The sequence below is a fragment of the Gorilla gorilla genome, chromosome 4, assembly GCF_029281585.2.
Source record: "Gorilla gorilla gorilla isolate KB3781 chromosome 4, NHGRI_mGorGor1-v2.1_pri, whole genome shotgun sequence".
In the NCBI taxonomy this organism is placed as follows: Eukaryota; Metazoa; Chordata; class Mammalia; order Primates; family Hominidae; genus Gorilla; species Gorilla gorilla.
This window is the reverse complement of record NC_073228.2, coordinates 135437263-135456969: the sequence shown is the minus strand read 5'-3', so window position 1 is coordinate 135456969 and position 19707 is coordinate 135437263. Positions and strand designations below refer to the sequence as shown.

The following is a 19707-nucleotide window of genomic DNA, read 5'->3' as shown; positions in this document are numbered from 1 at the left end:
TATTTTATACCATGATCAAGTTGGGATTATCCCAGGAATGGAAGGTTGGTTTGGCATTTGTAAGTCAGTTAACACAGTATACTTTATTAATATTAATAAAATAATAGGCAAAAACCACATGATCCTTTCAATAAATGCAGAAAAAGCATCTGAGAAAAATCTAAAACTCATTCAGCATAAAGTATTTGAACAAACTAGACATACAGAAGGGAACTTTCTGATATAGGGAATGTACAAAAATTTTATTATTATATTTTAGTTTTAATTTTTAAATTTGTATCCCTGATCCTTTTTTTTTTTTCTTTCTTTCTTTATTGAGACAGAGTCTCATTCTGTCACCCAGGCTGGAGTGCAGTGGCATGCTCATGGCTCACTGCAGCCTGGACCTCCCAGGCACAAGTGATCCTCCTGCCTCAACCTTCCGAGTAACTGGGACTACAGGCATGCACCATCATGCCTGGCTGATTTTTGTGGTTTTTTGTAGAGATGAGGTTTTGCCATGTTGGGCAGGCTGGTCTTGAACTCCTGAGCTCAAGCTATTTGCTAGCCTCTGCCTCCCAAAGTGCTGGGATTACAGGCGTGAGCCACTATGCCTGGCTCTGATCCACTTATAATTAATTTTTGTTTATGGTGTTATATTAAGAGCTCCATCCCCCACTGCCTTTGTTTCTTCTGTATTGATATCTGGTTGTTTCCCACCATTTATAGGAAAGATTATCTTTCTCCATTGAATTCTTTTGGTACCTTTGCCAAAAATCAGTTGAACATGTATTTGTGGGTCTCCTTTTGTTCTCTCTATCCTGTTTTATTGATCTATAAGTTGATAAAATACCACATTGTCTTGAGTATTCTAGCTTTAATAGTGTGCCAGAATCTGATATAAATATTTCAACTTTGTTCTTATTTTCCAAAGTTGTTTTAGCTATTTTAGGCTCTTTACAATTCCATGTAAATTTTAGGGTCATTATGTCAGTCCTCCAAGATGACTTTCTGGGATTTTTATTGTGATTGTATTGAATCTGTAGAACACTTCGGAGAGAATTGCCATTTTAATCCATAAACAAGATATATCTCTTTTTAATCAGGTCTTCAATTTTTCTCAGCAATGTTTCATAGTTTTTAAATTTGTAACTTTGTAGAAGTCTTGTATGTATTTTGATAAATGTATCATTTTTATTCTATTTTTAATGGAGTCAAAAGATTTTATTTTCTGATTGTTGCTAATATACAATAAAACAATTGATTTTTGGGTATTGCGCTTGTATTATTCAATCTTGCTAAATTAATATATTTCTGAAGCTTTTTTGTAGGATTCACTTTATATACAGTGAATTCACTTTATATAAACAGTAGTTCTAGGAACTCAAATAGTTGAGAGTTTATATTAGTGCCCCCAGCTAATAAATTCAGAAAGGATGATCAAAATATAAAATATGTATTTTAATAGCCCTAATAACGCTTTCAATCTACGTACTGATAAAAAAATGCTAAAACTAATAGATGGAAAATTGAGAGGAAACTTTATAAACGGTGGGTCAAGTTGACACTGTCTGAAGCTACTCACCAATTTTAACATTACTGATAAATGGAACAAACAGACCTTATGTGTCTGCGTATGTGATTTGATAGAATTGCATTAGGTCTTTTTTATATCTCTCTGTTGTGTTCGTATTTATTGTTACTTTCTTTAACATACAAAACACACATAGAAATAGCTATTATAATATTGTTGTCTATTGATTTCTATACTTCTGATAGTTCTGGGTCTGTTTTTATTGGTTGTTTTTTTCTCTTGGTTATGGATTATATTTTCCTGTTTCTTTGCATGCCTGGTTTGTTGTTGTTGCTTGTTTCTTTATTGATGTCATCATGAATTTTATGTCACTGGGTTCCAGCTTTTGCATCTCTTTAGGTGGTATTGGGTTTTGTTCTAACGTATAGTCTAGCTAATTGGAATCTATTTGATTATTCTGAGCTTTATCTTTTAAATGTATTTGCGCAAGTTCAGCACTTTAATGTGGGACTAATTTATTTTGTTACTGAGGAAATACATTCCTGAGGACCCTACCTAGTACCCCATGTATTATGTCGTCTTTCCTCTGTGACTCTTTGTTCTCACATATCCACAGTACTCACTCAAAGACTCAAGAGGACCTTTCTTCAAAGCATATATGCACACAAATGCTCATGCATACTCTTGTGCACAATGTTGTTCTCTCTCTCCCCGTATCTCTTTGCTGCTCTCCCTCTTTTCAGGAACACTGCCTTGCAAATTCTAAGTATCTTTCCCCTGTCATCTACACCCCAAAACGCTTAGCTTTTCAACTCAGCGAAATTGTCAGGCTGTGTTATGCTTCTCTTGCCTGTAGGTGGTAAAATGGTGTATTGCAAGAGTCATCTTAGTTTTTTGTTTCCTCCCTCCGGAATTACAGCCCTGCCCTGCCTTCTTTTTGGTGTCTTGAAATTGTTGTTTTATATATTTTGTTTTGTTTTCTGTTTTTGTCCTCAGGTGGGAGAGTAAACCCAGTCCCTGTTATTCCATCTTGCATGAAAGCAAACTTTTACAGATTTGCTTTTTTAAATGTATTAGGTGATACAAGAATTTGGGGGAAACAAAAGATAAGGATCTTCTGCTTAAGAAAAAACAAGTGAGGCCTGGTGCAGTGGCTGACGCCTGTAATCCTAGCACTTTGGGAGGCCAAGGTGGGTGGATTGCTTGAGCCCAGGAGTTCAAGACCAGCATAGTGAAAATGACAAAACCCCTGTCTCTACAAAAAATTTAAAAAATTCGCCAGGCATGGTAGTGCATGCCTGTAGTCCCAGCTACTTGGGACTGATATGGGAAGATCACCTGAGCCCAGGGATGTCGAGGCTACAGTGAGCCGTGATTGCACCACTGCACTGCAGCCTGGGTGATCACAGAGTGAGATGCTGTCTCAAAGAGAAAACATAAGTGATTTTTTGGTTATGTTCAAAAGTTATTTTGTTTGGATTTTGATTAGAATTTTGTTATTAACTATTATTTGTATAGAACCTTATACTTTGGGAAATTGACATTTTTAAATATTTAGCCTTCCCATAAAAGTATAGCTATGTTACTTTAAGCTTTGTTTCTAGCCCATCAATGAAGTTGTATAATTTTCTTTATAAATGACTTATTTATTTATTAGATGTTTTTTGGTATTTTGTTTTGTTTGAATGATTAATGTTTTTTTTCCATTTGGTTATTTTGGAGTAATATTTATATGTTTTATTTACTAACTGACACTGGCACTAAATTTTCATATATGATAATACTTTTGGTTGCTTTATCATTATTTTGAGTGCGCTCTGTATATTTCATATGTAAGTCATTTGTGTCTTGGTATAGTTGACAGGGCTTTTTTTTAATTCTTCATTAAAAAAATTCCGGTTATCTTTTAAAATGAAAACCTATCTTTTTCTCTGTGGTTGCTTTCTTTTTTGATATGCTGAGAAATCTTTCTGAGACCAAGAATATAAAAATATTGTCTTTTAGTACTGGTCCAGCTTTAGTTTTTTCCAAAGAGCTGTGACTCCAACACTTTCTTTTAAGAAGTCATCTTTATATCTAACTACATTTCTTTATATATAGTTGGCACTTCATATCCGTGGGTTTCACATCCATTAATTCAAGCAACTGCTGATCCTGGAAAAAAAAATGGATGGTTGCATCTCTACTAAGCATATATAGACTTGTTTTACTTGTCATTATTCCCTAAGCAATAAAGCATAACAACTATTTATGTAGCATTTCCGGTGTATTAGGTATTATTAAAAATCTCAAGTTGATTTAAAGCATATGGAAGGATGCACATAGGTTATATGCAAATGCTACATCATTTTATGTTAGGCGCTTGGGCACTGGTAGATTTTTGTATCCTTGGGGATTCTGGAACCAATCCCAGTTGGATACCAAGAGACTACTCAAGTGTGAATATTTTTTAAGTTTTTCTATTTTTAGTATCTGTTGTCTTAATACTGCTCCCAAAAGATTATAGTAATTTACTTTTATTAAATTGCCTAATCAGGTTATCACTTTTATTAGATTTTTACTAAGTGTATTTTTTTCTTTGTTCAACATATATTGACAGATGTTAGAAATTTGAGATTAGACGGGTATCTTTTATAATTAATTTTAGGGACTAGTTAAAGGCAGAAGTTTAAAAAGAATTTTCATATAGTATTGAGATCAGTTATATCTGGACAATTAAGAGAAAGGTTTTTTTTTCTTTCTTTTTTAGAAAATCTTAACATAAATACTGTGACAGGATCAGAATTTCTTGGATAATATCTCAGGGCTTTTTTGTTGTTTGTTTGTTTTCTTTTCCTATATTGATATATTTTATTAATAACCTTTGCTAAAGAAATTGTTTTTCTGTTTTTATAGTTTTGGTAAGCAGTTTGGAGGAAAAAGAGGATGTGATTGTCTTGTATTAGAGCCTTCAGAAATGATTGTGGTAAGAACTTTAAAGAATGCTGAATTGTTTTTGATATGCTTCAGTTTTAACTTTAAATGTAGTAGGCTTTAAACACTTAAGGAGGTTTTATTACTATGACCTTTTAGAGATTTTATCAAGTAGCATCAGAACCATCTACCAGGTTTATCTGTTTCTGTCTATTCAGACTTTTTTTGATCCTCAAGAGAGTGTGAAACATGATACACTTAGATATAATTTGCAGATTTGGTATTTTTTACCCCTTCTACCAGAAAATTAGAAGTTTTAAAAGGGGACCATGAGTTTTCAAGTGATTTTTTTTTTTTTTTTGAGACAGAGTTTCATTCTTGGTGCCCAGGCTGGAGTGCAATGGTACAGTCTTGGCTCACTGCAACCTCCACCTCCTAGGTTTAAGCAGTTCTCCTGCCCTAGCCTCTTGAGTAGCTGGGATTAAAGGCACCTGGCACCATTCCCAGCTAGTTTTTCTATTTTTTAGTAGCTGTGGGGGTTTCACCATGTTGGCCAGGCTGGTCTCGAACTCCTGACCTCAGGTGATCCATCTGCCTTGGCCTCCCAAAGTGCTGAGATTACAGGCGTGGGTCACTGCGCCCAGCCTCAGGTGATTTCTTCTTTCCCATTCAATTTTACTTTTTCAATAAACTTTGAATTCTATAGTCTGTGCCCTAGACTAGAGAGAATGAAGTAGAGAAAAGTTAAAAGACATACAATTAGATCCAAGTAAGAAATGGTGTTAGTATTTTCACTTTTTAATTATTTAAGATAAGTTTTTATTTAAGAGTGTATTTAAGGAATAATTCTTTATTTTTTCTTAAAAGAGCTAAGTAGTTGATGTAACTTTAGAATTTTTTTTTTTTTAAGTATTAGAAGAATCAAGAACACAGCTTGCTTTTTACGTTGTTCTAAGATGACCTGACTAGAAAACAGCATATACCGAGTGGACTCATTGTCCTACTAGGATCTCATGTAGATGACCATGTCATCTGATTAGATTTGAACTGTCAAGAAGAGAAATTGAATTCTTAATGAAGCATTTTAATGTAAGGGCTCAAAACCAAACTACTTTTCCATTTCATGGTGCTATAGTCAGATTGATATCTTCAAATAGTTTGTTTTCTCTTTCTTAAACTGGATCATCTGTATAACCATGAACTCACTATCCCTAATTTTATGTGAGCAACTGGATTTTAAGCTCTTACAGGGCAAAGATTATGTCTTATTCCACTTGTATCTCCGAGAGTATCGCAGAGTACTGCCTGCATAGTAAGTATTCAGTGAATGTTTCTTGAATTCAAGTTTTTTCAAGGATGGAATATGTATTGTTTCAAATTTATTTTCTTTAAGCACTGAATATATGGGATTCCTATTAGAGCCTCAGAATTCTTTCTTTTAAATGTATGTATTGAGGAACATGGCAAGAAAACTGCCCAGGCAGTATTGATTTTCTGACTTTTTAGTTATATTTTGCATTTCTCATACTATATGCAAAAGAAATACTGCTTTTACTTCAGTGTTATACATCCTGTTTTAGTGCTTGTTTTGCATACTTTATGTAATATTTTCATATGAGGAGGAAGAAAAGGAGAAATCATAGGCATAGCTATAAATGACATTGTTGGTGCAATTGATGAATTCAAAATATGCACTACAGATTGGATAATATCAAATTCCCTGAGTTTGATAACCATACTGTGGTTCTGTAAGACAAAGTCCTTATTGTTAGCAGTTACATGTTGACATATTTCGGGGTCAAGAAGCATTATATCTCCAATTTATTCTTCAGTATTTCAGAAAAACAAGTATATAAAATAAAAGGTCACATCAAGTATATATATTTATGGCTGGTAATTTTTAAATTTCAAAAATTTAAATTTATTGATGATTGGTATAATTTTAAATGCTTTATGAGTTATAGGAGAAAACAATCCAAAATAGATGAAATTTTTCAGAATTGTTAAAAATGCCTGGTCAAATGGTTTTGTCTATTTGTACAGATTTGATTAACTCCACTGGTGATTGGAAATGTCTGTTACTGAACACATTCTTGATCACCTGATAAGTTAGTCATCTTAATCTGACACATTGTAATCTCCTTGTTTAACTTTTTTTTTTTTTTTTTTTTTTTTTTTTTAAAGAAAAGGGGCTTACCGAGAGTAGAGTGTGCGGTGGTGTGATAGCTCAGCGCAGCCTTGAACTCCTGGGCTCAAGTGAGCCTCTCTCCTCAGTCTCTCAAGTAGCTGGGACTACAGATGCACCCCACCATACCCAGCTAATTTGTTGTTGTTGTTGTTGTGGAGACAGCCTTGCTGTGTTTCACAGGCTGATCTCGAACTCTTGACCTCAAACAATCCTCCCACCTCAACCTCCCAAGTGTTGGACTTACAGGTGTGAGCCACCATGCCTGGCCCAAAGTATACTTTTAGGCAAGAAGCATTATTTAATGTAAGAATGGTACTGTATAGTGATAAAAGGTTAATTGTATCAAGGTTACACAATCCTGAAGCTTTACATGCCTTCAAAATATATAAAACAAAAATTGTCCTTAGTAAAATCAGAACTAGACAAACCCACAATCACAGTGGGAGATTTTTATTTTTATTTTTATTTTTATTTTTATTTTGTGATGGAGTTTTGCTCTCTCGTCTAGGCTGGGGTGCAGTGGCATAATGTCAGCTCACTGCAACGTCTGTCTCCCAGGCTTAAGTGACTCTCCTGCCTCAGCCTCCCAAGTAGCTGGGATTACAGGTGTGTGCCACCACGCGCAGCTAATTTTTGTATTTTTAGTAGAGACAGTGTTTTGCCATGTTGGCCAGGCTGGTTTTGAACTCCTGACCTGAGGTGATCCTCTTGCCTCGGCCTCCCAAAGCGCTGGGATTAACAGGCGTGAGCCGCTTTGCCTGGCCAGGAGATTTTAATATACCTCTAAAGTAACTGACAAAACAACCACCATGAGTCAGTAAGGATATTGAGGATTTGAACCTCATCATGTACACATTTTACCTGAGACATACAGGGAACACTACACCTATCAACAACAGAGTACGCCTACTTTTCAAGTGCACGTGGAATGTTTTTTAAATTTGACCACATGCTAGGACATAAAGCAAGTCTCAAAATTTCAGTATTTAAAATTTTATAGTTTCTGACCACCATGAAATTAATTTAAAAACCAATTATAAAAACACAGCTAGAAAAAAAAAATACAACTTCTGAAATTCAGGCGTATGCTTTAAAATCGCTTGTCAAAGAAGAATTACTTAGAAAATTAGAAAATATTTTAAATGAATAAATATGACCTATTAAAATATGTAGAATTCAACGTAAGCCTTTCTTGTTGTGAAATTTAAGCCCTAGTGCTATAAGAGCAAAGGCTGACAGTAAAGTATTCATGTCAGGAAATTAAAGAGCAGCATATGAATAGTAATCACAAGCCAAGAAACAGTAAAGATCAATATAAAAATAAATATCAGTGGCATAAAAGCAAACTTAGAATAATGAGGATTGACAAAGGACAAGGTTGAGTCTCAGAAAAGACTAAGAAAATTGATAAACCCGTCAAAGATAATCAAAAACAAAACATGTCATACAATCAGTATCAGGAAGGAAAAAGGATTCACTGCTACGATCTAGCAAACGTTTTTAAAACGCTAATAAGGGAGATGGTATGGAAAGCTTAAAGCAAGTAAGTTTGAAGTTTTAGTCAAATTCCTTGGAAAAAGAAAAAAAAACAACCAAACTGGCATATACACCCACAAACAGAAGATCTGCACAAGCCAATATCTAGAAAAGAAAGTGAATCTGTAATTATAAACCTTTTCATTTAGAAATTCAGACCCATGTGGCTTCACTGGTAAATTTTTCCAAACATTTAAAGAAGAAATAATACTTAGCATCTAACAGGAAATAGAAAAACTTTAACTTTTTTGCCTTATTTTATGAGCCTATTTTAATTTTTATAACAGCCTAACAAGGGCATTATACAAAACCAGTATTATAGGTTAGTATTTTTAAATGAAAATAAATGTAAAAATCTTAACATTTTAGGTAGTCCAATTTCAGTAATACATACAGAGGATAAAACAACATGACTACATTGAATTTAGTTCCAGAATCACAAATTGATTTAGCATTTGAATGTGTGATTCACTACATTGATATAATTAAAGAAAAAAATCAGGTAATCATTTCTATGGATGCAGAAAAAGCTCTTGATAATCAGAACCCATTCATGATTTTAAAAGCTTTTAGCAAGCTAGGAAGGGAATGAAACTTTTATAACCTAATTGTTACCTGCAGAAACCCTATAATAAACATTGAAAACTTTCTCCCAACATTTGGGAATATATGGAGAAAGCTCACCATACCAAAACTATTGGCTAGGAGATGCATTTAGGCAGGGGAAAAAAGAGATTGGAAAAAAATATAAAACTGTGATTTACAGATGACATGATTTGTATGTAGAAAACCCCAAATTACCTAAGTGTGAACTTTTGAAATTTATGTCATTTCAACAAGGTCGTTGGATACTCGTTCATACATAAAAATCAATTGCATTTTTCCTTACAAGCAAGTAGAAAATTGAATTTTATAAACATACCATTTATAAACATCAAAACCATCTATATACATCAGATTAAATCTGAAAAAAGTTGTAGGAGACCTTTACACAGAAAACCTTAAAAAGTTGTTTTTAGATCTTCTTTAAATCAGTTGAGACAATATTTTTAAGATACAAATGATCTAAAAATTTGTCTAAAATTTAGTGCAGTCCCCATCATAATCCCAGGATATTTTAAAAATGGGGATAAAGGAATTGATCTGTAACATATGTCACATAAGGGAAGAAGAATACATTTACAAAAACTGTATGAGAAGTACTTAAGCTGGGTGTTGTGACACACGTCTGCAGTCCCAATTATTCCTGTCTGTGAATAGCCACTGCATTCTAGCCTGGGCAACATAGACTCCCATCTATAAAACCAACAAACAAAACACTTAAGATTAAACTTAACAAATGTGCAGAAATACTGTGTTTAAATACCCCTGAAATAAAAAAATTAAACTTGAACAAAAAAAGAGATACCATGTTCTTAGGTATGGAGTTACCATAGTAAGGATATTACTTTTTGTTAGTTTACCTTATGAATATAATGAAATCCCAGTGAAATATACCATCAAGTATAGTGTTTATTTTGTGTTTTGCATTTTGTGCCATTTAAAAGAATAAAAAAAGCAAGGAGAACTAGAAGAAACCTGAGAAAGAAGAGCAATTTTAGGGGAGCCATGTAAATCTTTTTATGTACTAAAAGCAATTCAAAAGGAGAAAAAATTTACTCTTCCCCCCAAAAAACAAAATAAGTGATTTTAATATATGTAAAATGTTGGTATAATTCCATGAAGAATTATTATTTCTGGTGACTTTAAGACACAGTATTTTAACTGTACATTCCTAATGTAGTATGTCCCGTAGCACAGAAAGAGCCAGTTGTCTCATTGTTGGTGTTACTAGTGGTCTTTTCTTCTTCTTATTATTATTTTTGAGACAGAGTCTTGATCTGTTGCCCAGGCTGGAGTGCAGTGGCATGATCTCGGCTCACTGCAACCTCAGCCTCCCGAGTAGCTGAGATTACAGGCACACACCACCACTCCCAGCTAATTTTTGTATTTTTAGTAGAGATGGAGTTTCACCATGTTGGTCAGGCTAGCCTCAAACTCCTGACCTCAGGTGATCCACCCACCTCGGCCTCCCAAAGTGCTGGGATTACAGGCGTGAGCCACTGAGCCCAGCCTACTAGTGGTCTTTTTACAGTTTTCCATACAGTCATGCACTGCTGGTTATGACTGATCACATGTATGACAATGGTTCCATAAAATTATAATACTGTGTTTTTACTGTACCTTTTCTGTGTTTCGATACACAGATACTTAACATTGTGTTATGATTGCCTACGGTGTTCAGTACAGTAACATGCTTTACAGGTTGGTAGCTTAGGACCAATAGGCCATACTATATAGCCTAGATAAGTAGTAGGCTGTACTGTCTATGTGTAAGTGCACTCTATGATGTTCACACAATGACGAAATTGCCTAACAACTAATTTCTCAGAACGTATCCTTATCGTTAAGTGCACATGGCTGTATATGTGTGTATATAGATGCACGTTATATGTAACTAATTATAATTAATTTAACATAACACATATACATAAATCTATACATATATAAATATTAGTATCCAAGATGATGTAACCAGGATGTTAGTGGTAATGTTGATTTTGTTAATTTAAAGCAATTATATATGTATAGGTAATATTTATGTGTATATTATGAAAAATTCTGTATGATACATTTAATTGGAAATAATTGAAATTTATAATTATAGTTAATATAACTAATAGATGCATAAATAAATGTCATTAGTAATCAAGATTTTTATTTTAGCATAAGAATTGTGTAAAATTAAAGATGTTAAGAAAAACTCCAGTCTAAAATGTCAGTAGGAAATGTCAGCATTGACACATGACTGTTTTTTTCTCTTAAAAGTATTTACCAAATTATTTCACCTTAAGAAAAAAAATGTGTTTCCTAGGGTTGTTCATTGCAAAAGTTTAGAAGCAGCGATATCCAAGTAGTTAAACCATTCCTAGTGGTTATAGAGCTCAGATTTTGATGATAATGAGTAGGTACCATTTCCCCTCTAAAAGGATAACAAACCTTCGTTAAGTTAATGATTTATAGCAGATGTGGATACCAAGAAATTTATTAGATTGGGATTTCCTTCACTAGGAAGCAGAGAAATATTTAAAATTATTGGGCTTCTCTCAAAAATATCAGGATTCTGTGAACCTTAATACTTGGGGTCTGTTTCTTCTTTTTCTATATTTGACATGAGATTCTTTTTTACCTGGAAAGACTTTTCTATTTGTATTCATTGTGATGGCTGATAGGTTTGAATTTACTTTCACCACATTATGTGCTTTTTTATTTGTTCTTGTTTTTTCCCCTCTTTTTTTTATTTTCCCTCCTTTATTTTAAGTTCTTTTTTCCTTCCTCTCCTCCCCACCATATTCTTTTAGAAATGGTGTTTGGTCTCTTCTTTTAGTGCTAATTCTGACTATTTTTAAATTCCTGCTTAGGCCAGGCACAGTGGCTCCCTCCTGTAATCCCAGCACTTTGGGAGGCCAAGGCGGGTGGATCACCTGAGATCAGGAGTGCGAGACCAGCCTGGCCAACATGGTGAAACCCCGTCTCTACTGAAAATACAAAAATTAGCCAGGTGTGGTAGGCGCCTGTAATCCCAGCTACTTGGGAGGCTGAGGCTGGAGAATCACTTGAACCCGGGAGGTGGAGGTTGCAGCGAGCCAAGATTGTGCCACTGCACTCCAGCCTGGGCGACAGGGTGAGGTTGTGTCTCAAAAAAAGAAAACCTATTTAAAAACACCTGAGGCTAATAAGTAGCTAAACTGATAAGAGTTTAATGCTAGTATCCAGATGTAATTCCTATTGTCCAGTATTTTAGCTTTATGTATTCTGTAAATCATTATTTATTTGTATTTAACCACATATTTAATATTTTTTGCTTTTAGTTCTTTCTTATATATGAGACCGTCCTAATAGTAACACTTGTGTTATGTTTAAAGTATACCCATTAAAAATTCTTTCCTGAAGATCTTCTGTTAAGTATCTCAGGTATTTTTTCTTTTTTGTCTGAAAATAACTTTATTTTTCTTCATTCTTGGAGGATTGTTTTGCCATTAATACAATTTTAGGAGGAGAATTATTTTTATTAACACAATTAATACGTTCTATTTTTTTACATTCATCGTATTTTGAGGAGTCAGACATTAATTGCCTTCCTGATCTCTCTTTTCTTTCTGGCTGCATTAAAAGTCTTCTGTTTATATTTTCTCTGTAATTTGGTATCGTAGTTTTTCATTATCCTCTTTTGGATTTTTTGGACTGCTTTGGGCATCAAAAATTCTTTTTTTCCTTAAATATTGTCTTGTTCTATCATCTTCTTGAAATTTTTTTTTTTCAATCTTTCCTCTTAGCTTTCTTATTTTTTACCTCTTCATGATGACTTTGTGCTGTATGTTGAGTAAATCTTCTGGATTTATCGTCCCAGTTTACTAACTCCCTTTTTAGTTGCATCTTAATATACCATTCAGTTCCTTCATTTTTCTTATTTAACTCTTTTCCTCTTTCTCTTTGATAATTTTATTGTCCTATGTTTAACTTCCTTGATCTTAACTCAGTTGTGTTGAGTCTGCCAATGAGCATGTCAAAGACATTCCTCATCTCTATTACTACGTCTTTTGTTTCTAAAATTTTCATTTTTATTTTATATTTTTATTTTGTCTGCTAAAATTATCAATCTGTGTGTGTTGTCTATACCTTTTCCAGTGAACCTATAACATGTTTAATCATAGTTGATTCAAGTTGTCTGTCTGGTAGTTCTAGCATCTGGATCCACTCTAATTCTTGTAGACTGCTCTGTTGATTGCTTTGTCTCTTGGTTTTTGTTTTTTGTTTTGTTTTACCTTTCCTTTTTTATGTGAGTTATAATTTTGGATTTAATGTTGGGCATTAGGTTATAGGGCTATAGCTTTTAAGCCTAGAGATGAACACATTTCTACTGGAGTTGAGCTAGGTTTGGATTCTCTTGCTGTTATGGTGCACCAGTGGTTTCAAATTTGTTTAGTGTTACTTTGTCCTTGAGTTTGCTGGAAGATTATTCTCAGTGTTCCTGCTCCACTCAGTTTTAGGCCTTCTCTGTGCTCTTGTGCTTCAGCAGGGTCTCTTCATGTTCTCATCTCTCCTCCAAATGTAGATTGCTATTGGTTGTTCCTCAGTGTTTGCTAGCCTGGCAGTTGGGAGGAGGGCACTTAGGGCTTTCTTGTCCTGGTCAAGCTTCAACTGCTTGGTTACTGTTTATCATCTCTGGCTCATTTTCAAGTTTTCTTTTGTTTGAAAGTTTTTAAATTTTGACTTTCTATTCTCTAATACTTTCAGTATATTGGAGTATTTGCAGGTGTCATTCCGCTTTTTTAGGGGCTCATTTTTAATTATGTCTTGCTTCTTACATGATGTTGATGTAGTTGGGATTTTTTTATATTTGTCTGTGAGTTCATATGTCTTGGAACTTTAGGTACAGTAATACTTTGAGGTTTATGTTGAAGTTGCATTTTTGTTGGCCTGGTGTGGTGGCTCACGCCTGTAATCTGAGCACTTTGAGAGGCTGAGGCAGGTGGATCACCTGAGATCAGGAGTTCGAGATCAGCCTGGCCAACATGGTGAAACCCCATCTCTACTAAAAATACCAAAAGTAGCCAGGCATGGTGGTGCATGCCTGTAATCCCAGCTACTTGGGAGGCTGAGGCAGGAGAATCACTTGAACCTGGGAGGTGAAGGTTGCAGTGGGCCAAGATTGCGCCATTGCACTCCAGCCTGGGTGACACAAGAAAAACGCCATCTCAAAAAAAAAAAAAAAGTTGCATTTTCGTAAGGAAGTTTTGCATTTGTTATTTCTGCTATTGTTTATTAATAGTGCTGAATCTCTTTTAGTTTACTTGCATGCTTGAGGTATTGTGAATTCAAACTACAGATCTGGATGAAGGATGGCTTGTGGTTTTGAATTCTCAGGGGAAGGCAATTTTTGTTCAGCTGCTCCCCCTCCTCTTATCCCAGTGCCAGGCAAGTTTTCTTCCTGTCCCCTTCTGCTTGTATCTTGCTTACCCTTGTAATGAGGGTGTAGCTGTTTGGGAAGAGCTTTATGAGTAGGTTTCTATTAGATTCCTCAACTTTGGTAGAGTCTCTTGTTTCATCTCTTGTCTATTTCACTCCCTACAAACATCAGAGTGAAAAATCTTTTCTTTAGAGTTTGACAGAAACTGTCTGGTAGATCAAGGACTTTATTGGTTTCCCAAGTTCAAGTATTCTTGCTTTCACATCGTTCTTGGCATTTGGATTCTGTACCTTTTGTGCCATTTCAGTTGTGTTTGTGGTTTTATTTTTTTAAAATCTTACATTGTTTTTAATGCAGGCTTTAATGTTTTAAATACCACAATTCAGTTATATTCAGTGGGAACTTTGTTAAGGGCCTTTAACTCTTTATATTCCTGGAATAAAAGTCATGATTAGATTTTTCTTTGCATTTGGTACTTTTCCCAAGATTTTGAAACGTAGAAAGCCTTTTCCTAAATTTATTTTACTTCCATTTTTACTCTGTAAAGCCTTTATTGTTTAAATCTCTGCATTGCTCAATAAGTGGTAGATATTAAAAGACCTAAGAATCATGTAATATTGGACTTTTGTCTAAAGTAGATAATCTGTTTTATCTTTTGGGATAGAGCAATATGAAGTTGGACTTTTTAGTCACACTTGGGTTTTGAGTCCTGATTCACCTACTTGTGTGAATTAACTTTTTTTTTTTTTTTTTTTTTGAGACGGAGTCTTACTCTGTCGCCCAGACTAGAGTGCAGTGACACGATCTCTGCTCACTGCATCCTCTGCCGCCCGGTTTGAAGTAGTTCTTCTGCCTCAGCCTCCCGAGTAGCTGGGATTACAGTGCCTGCCACCGCGCCTGGCTAATTTTTGTAGTTTTTAGTAGAGATGGGGTTTCGCCATCTTGGCCAGGGTGGTCTTGAACTCCTGACCTCATGATTCACCCGCCTCAGCCTCCCAAAGTGTTGGGATTACAGGCGTGAGCCACCCTGCCCAGCCTGTGAATTAGCTTTTATGAGACTCTGTACCATCTATTACAATAGGAAAAGTAGCTATGTAATAGGGTTATTGTGAACCTTAAATGAGATAAGCTGCAGTTTCTGGTATATGGCCTTGTGTATACCTTTTGAGGACTTTATACATAATTCCAAGGACCTAATGTATTTGAGGCAAAAGGGAAAATTTAATTAAACACCCATTTTGGCAAATGTCTTGAATATTAGGTGAACAAAGATGAATATAATATTACATAATACGGTTCCTGCCTTAGAGAACTTGTTATCTTATTAGTGAGGTTGGTATGCTTAGTGCTATAGAAGGAGTAATACTTTTCTGGAGTAGAGGAGGGATTGGTTGAACTAGGTCATAAGATGTAAGTAGGAGGCCAATATGCTGGCAAAGAGGGAATGGGCTTTTAGCCAGAAGTGACAGCTGCATATGTAAAGGTCTGAAGGCAGTAGAGAACATGTCCCATTTTTGAGAAGTCTAGGTGTGTATACACAATAAGCCATTTGAGGTCTGAGGAGAGGAATGTCTTTTGTAATTATGGAAGAGATGGCCGTTGAGATAGGTAGTGTCTAAATGATAGCATGTGAAGACAGAATGGGTATGATAACACAAATTGAAGAAATAAGTTACTTGGCAGATTATAAGTTATTTATATATAGGGGCACATGAATAGTCACATTGAATTGGCTGCTACTTATTCTTGAATTCACACCTGAACAAAGCAGATTAGACATCAACTCTTAGAAATCATTAGGAAATTTTGTGTATCTAATTAGAATTTTTGTGGGAAAGCAAATAAGGGAGCAGCTTTTCCAGGATTGTACGTGTAAGATAAGGTGATAAAAGTATTTTGGGGATGGAGTTTATAATGGCTTTGAATATCAAATGTAAGAGTTTAAAATGTATTTGGTGTAAACATTAGAGGTCCGTTGTGGCATTTTGAACAGGAAACCTGAGTAATTGTGATTATCTAGGTGATTTGTTTGACCATGCAGGATAGAATTGGAGAGGAACATGCCTAAAGCAGCAGGATCACCTGTTGCTGTGGTTTGGGACTGAAGTGATTAAGACTTAAATTAAGGGGAGGTGGTAATGGGAATGAAAGAGCATTATGGGAGAGATTTATAGAGAACTGACGATCTGAGAGAGAATTGAACCAAAGATTTGGAAGACAAGCAGGGGTGCTGAGAATGTTGATATGATACAGTAGTCTCCCATACCCCCATATCTGCAGTTTCGCTTTCCACATTTTTAGGACTGTCGTACTGTGGAAAGAGAGAGGAGCTAAATGATGAGAACACATGGACACATAGAGGGGAACAACACACACTGGGGCATTTTGGTGGAGGGTGGGAGGAGGGAGAGGATCAGGAAAATTAACTAATAGGCACTAGGCTTAGTACCTGAGTGCTAAAATAATCTGTATAACAAATCCCATGACACAAGTTTACCTGCGTAATAAACCTGTGCTTGTACTGCTGAACTTAAAATAAAAGTTAAAAAAAAGAGAGAGACCATATTCACATAACTTTTTTTTTTTTTAAGAGACAGGGTCTTGCTGTGTTGCCCAGGCTGGACGTTAACTCCTGGGCTCAAGTGATCCTCTCGCCCCAGCATCCCTGGTAGCAGGGACTACAGGCACTCGCCACTGCGCCCCCTCACCCCCATATAACTTTTATTGCAGTATATTATTATATTTTATTATTAATCTCTTCTGTGCCTAATTTATAAATTAAACTTTATCATAGGTATGTAAATACAGAAAAATACATGACATATATAGAATTTGGTACTGTCTGCAGTTTCAGGCATCTAGTGGGGATCATGGAATGTATCCCCCTCAGATAAGGGGGCACCACTGTGTTTGGGTGGGTGCCTAGGAAATTTTTGGTAATATCAAGAGCTCTGACATTAGCAGAAAGAGTAGTTATGGGGGAAAACTAAAACCACCATTTATTATTTATTAGATGTGAGCTTAGTTATAAAGGTAGATTTTTAGAGCATATCAATATACCTTTATAAAAATAGTTAATTTAAAAAATTATGGTTTGGTCTGTGATTGGACAGGCAGTGCAGTCTTGTATCAGTGGCATAAGCTGTTGAGCTAGATAGGTCTATATTCCTCCTCACCTTTAAAAAAAATTTTTTTAAAAATTTTTTGAGACAGGGTTTTTGTCCTGTCGCCCAGGCTGGAGTGCAGTTGTGCAGTCATAGCTAACAGCAGCTTTGAACTCCTGGGCTCAATTGATCCTCCCACCTCAGCCTCCTAAGTAGCTGGTACTACAGGTGCACACCACCATGCCTGGCTTATTTTTTTCCCCCTGTAGAAATGGGGTCTTGCTCTTTTGCCAGGTTGCCAACTCACCTTTAATAAGTATCACTGTTGTGAGACTGGAATGTCACTAATATCTTTCGGTTTTTCTTTGTCTACGAAGTAGAGACAGTAATACCTGCTTACAGGGCTGTTGTGTGAACTAACTACTTAATATGTATGCATGCTGGCCTATTTTAAACTCCTAACAAATGTTAATTTTCCATTTTATTTTCTTACTTAGAAGATGCCAGCCTTACTTGTGGCTATTGTCATGCATTAAGTTGAAAATTAAAGAATATTGCATAAAGTTTTCTTGTTTTACTTTTTAACAATTAACTAAAACCATAACCAGGATTGTTTGCTAAGTAAAATATGTGTATAATCAGGCAGTTTGTAATTAGAGGAACTCAAGTTGTAATTATTGAATGTGTAGGTGTAGTTAACAGCCTTCATTTCTGGTAAGTGACTTTACTTAGAGGATATATGTTTATGTGCACAAGAGAGACTGTTTCCTGGACGGAAACTGTGGTCTCCAGATCTTTATAATAACATCACCTCTAATCTTTAACTCATGAGCGTTGTGCTATACAGACTGTTTTCTTGAGGCAGTTTCTTGTAAGAAGTAAATGAAGCTTCCTTATGAGCCTGTTAAGACTCCATAGATTGTCAATAATATGGAAAAATTTGATATTTCATCAGGAATATGAACATGTGTTTCAGGTAGAGAATGCCAAAGATAATGAAGATAGTATTCTACAAAGAGAAATTCCTGCCAGACAATCCCGAAGAAGATTTCGGAAAATTAACTATAAAGGAGAGCGCCAAACCATTACTGATGATGTGGAGGTTAACAGCTATCTTTCTGTGAGTATATTTAGGAACACTTCATGAATCTTCCTTAATTTTCATATATAGTATCTTTAATTTACATGTATCTTTGGTAATATCAACATGCTGGGCTCTGTATGTGAAAATTTGGGGCAGGTAAATATATAATCTTTTTAAATGCTTCTGTTTGGTTGAATTGGTTAGGAATGCTCTTATCAGTGGGAGTTCTGGTTTTGCTTTTTTGTTGTTGTTTAAATAGTGAAAAAAGTTATTAGGCTGGGTGCAGTGGGTCATGCCTCTAATATCAGCACTTTGGGAGACGTAGGCGGGCGGATCACAATGTCAGGAGTTCAAGACCAGCCTGGCCAATATGGTGAAACCCCCATCTCTACTAAAAATACAAAAATTAGCCAGGTGTGGTAGTACATGCCTGTAGTCACAGTTATTTGGGAGACTGAGGCAGGAGAATTGCTTGAACCCAGGAGGCAGAGGTTGTAGTGAGCCAATATCACACCACTGCATTCCAGCCTGGTCGACAAGAGCAAAACTCTGTTGCAAAAAAAAAAAAATGTAAGCTGTGTCTTCAAAAGTCTTTAATTTTGTAGTTGTGAATAGCTTCTTTTTAGACTGAAAAGTAGTTGAATCAAGAAATAAGGGTAATCTAAAAAAATCAGGTGTATTTTTGAGGGGAGAGGTTTCATAGTTACCAGTTTCCAAAGTACTCACGATTTCTAGAATATTAAAACAATTAGTATAGAGCATTTCCTCTTGTTTGCATTTGTTAAAAATAATAATAAAAAGGATGGTTGAATATAGTGAAATTCCCAAGGATGTGTTTAGTTCTTTCGGTTGTCATAAACAGATATTTATTTATTCCATGTTAGGTGTTAGGAGTAAGAAAGATTATTTTGAGAGTTGTTTGTACTGGAATAAGTGTTAGAATTAAGGCAGCTCTGATGTTTGTCACATTTGCCTAATTGCATTGATTCAATACAAGAATATGAAATAGTCCTAAAATTTATCATATCCAGAGCCACAACAAGGTTTATTTCCTGTTCTCACTATTTAACAATTTCTCTTTTTGTATGGTAAATTTCCCATCACTAATTAAGGTGACATATTTTGCTTTACTGTGTAAGTAATATGTGTCTTTTTTTGAAAAATTAGAAACAGATTGTTCCTATTACACAGTTATATAACTATTTGATGACATTTTGCAATTCTTGGATAAAGCTTTTCAACATACAGATAAATCTGTAAGGTTTTTGCTAACTATTGAAAACTTAAATATGTAAATTTTTGTTAACTTTTAAAAACAAATATACTAAACATCTTTGAATGTTGTTAAATGTTTTTCCC

The 19707-nt window shown here is 35.1% G+C and overlaps 1 protein-coding gene across 11 annotated transcripts in view; it reads left to right on the top strand.

Moving 5' to 3' along the window:
- The window catches only part of RAPGEF6 (Rap guanine nucleotide exchange factor 6), a 212071-nt gene that overhangs the window by 69181 nt on the left and 123183 nt on the right, over positions 1-19707 (top strand). For 10 of the 11 annotated variants that reach the window (XM_031010808.3, XM_055386558.2, XM_031010805.3 and 7 more), the window contains 2 exons: positions 4409-4478; positions 18241-18384. In XM_031010808.3, the coding sequence (XP_030866668.1) occupies positions 4409-4478; positions 18241-18384 (214 nt within the window). The remainder of the gene's footprint in view (positions 1-4408; positions 4479-18240; positions 18385-19707) is intronic. The other variant, XM_055386556.2, reaches the window with a different exon arrangement.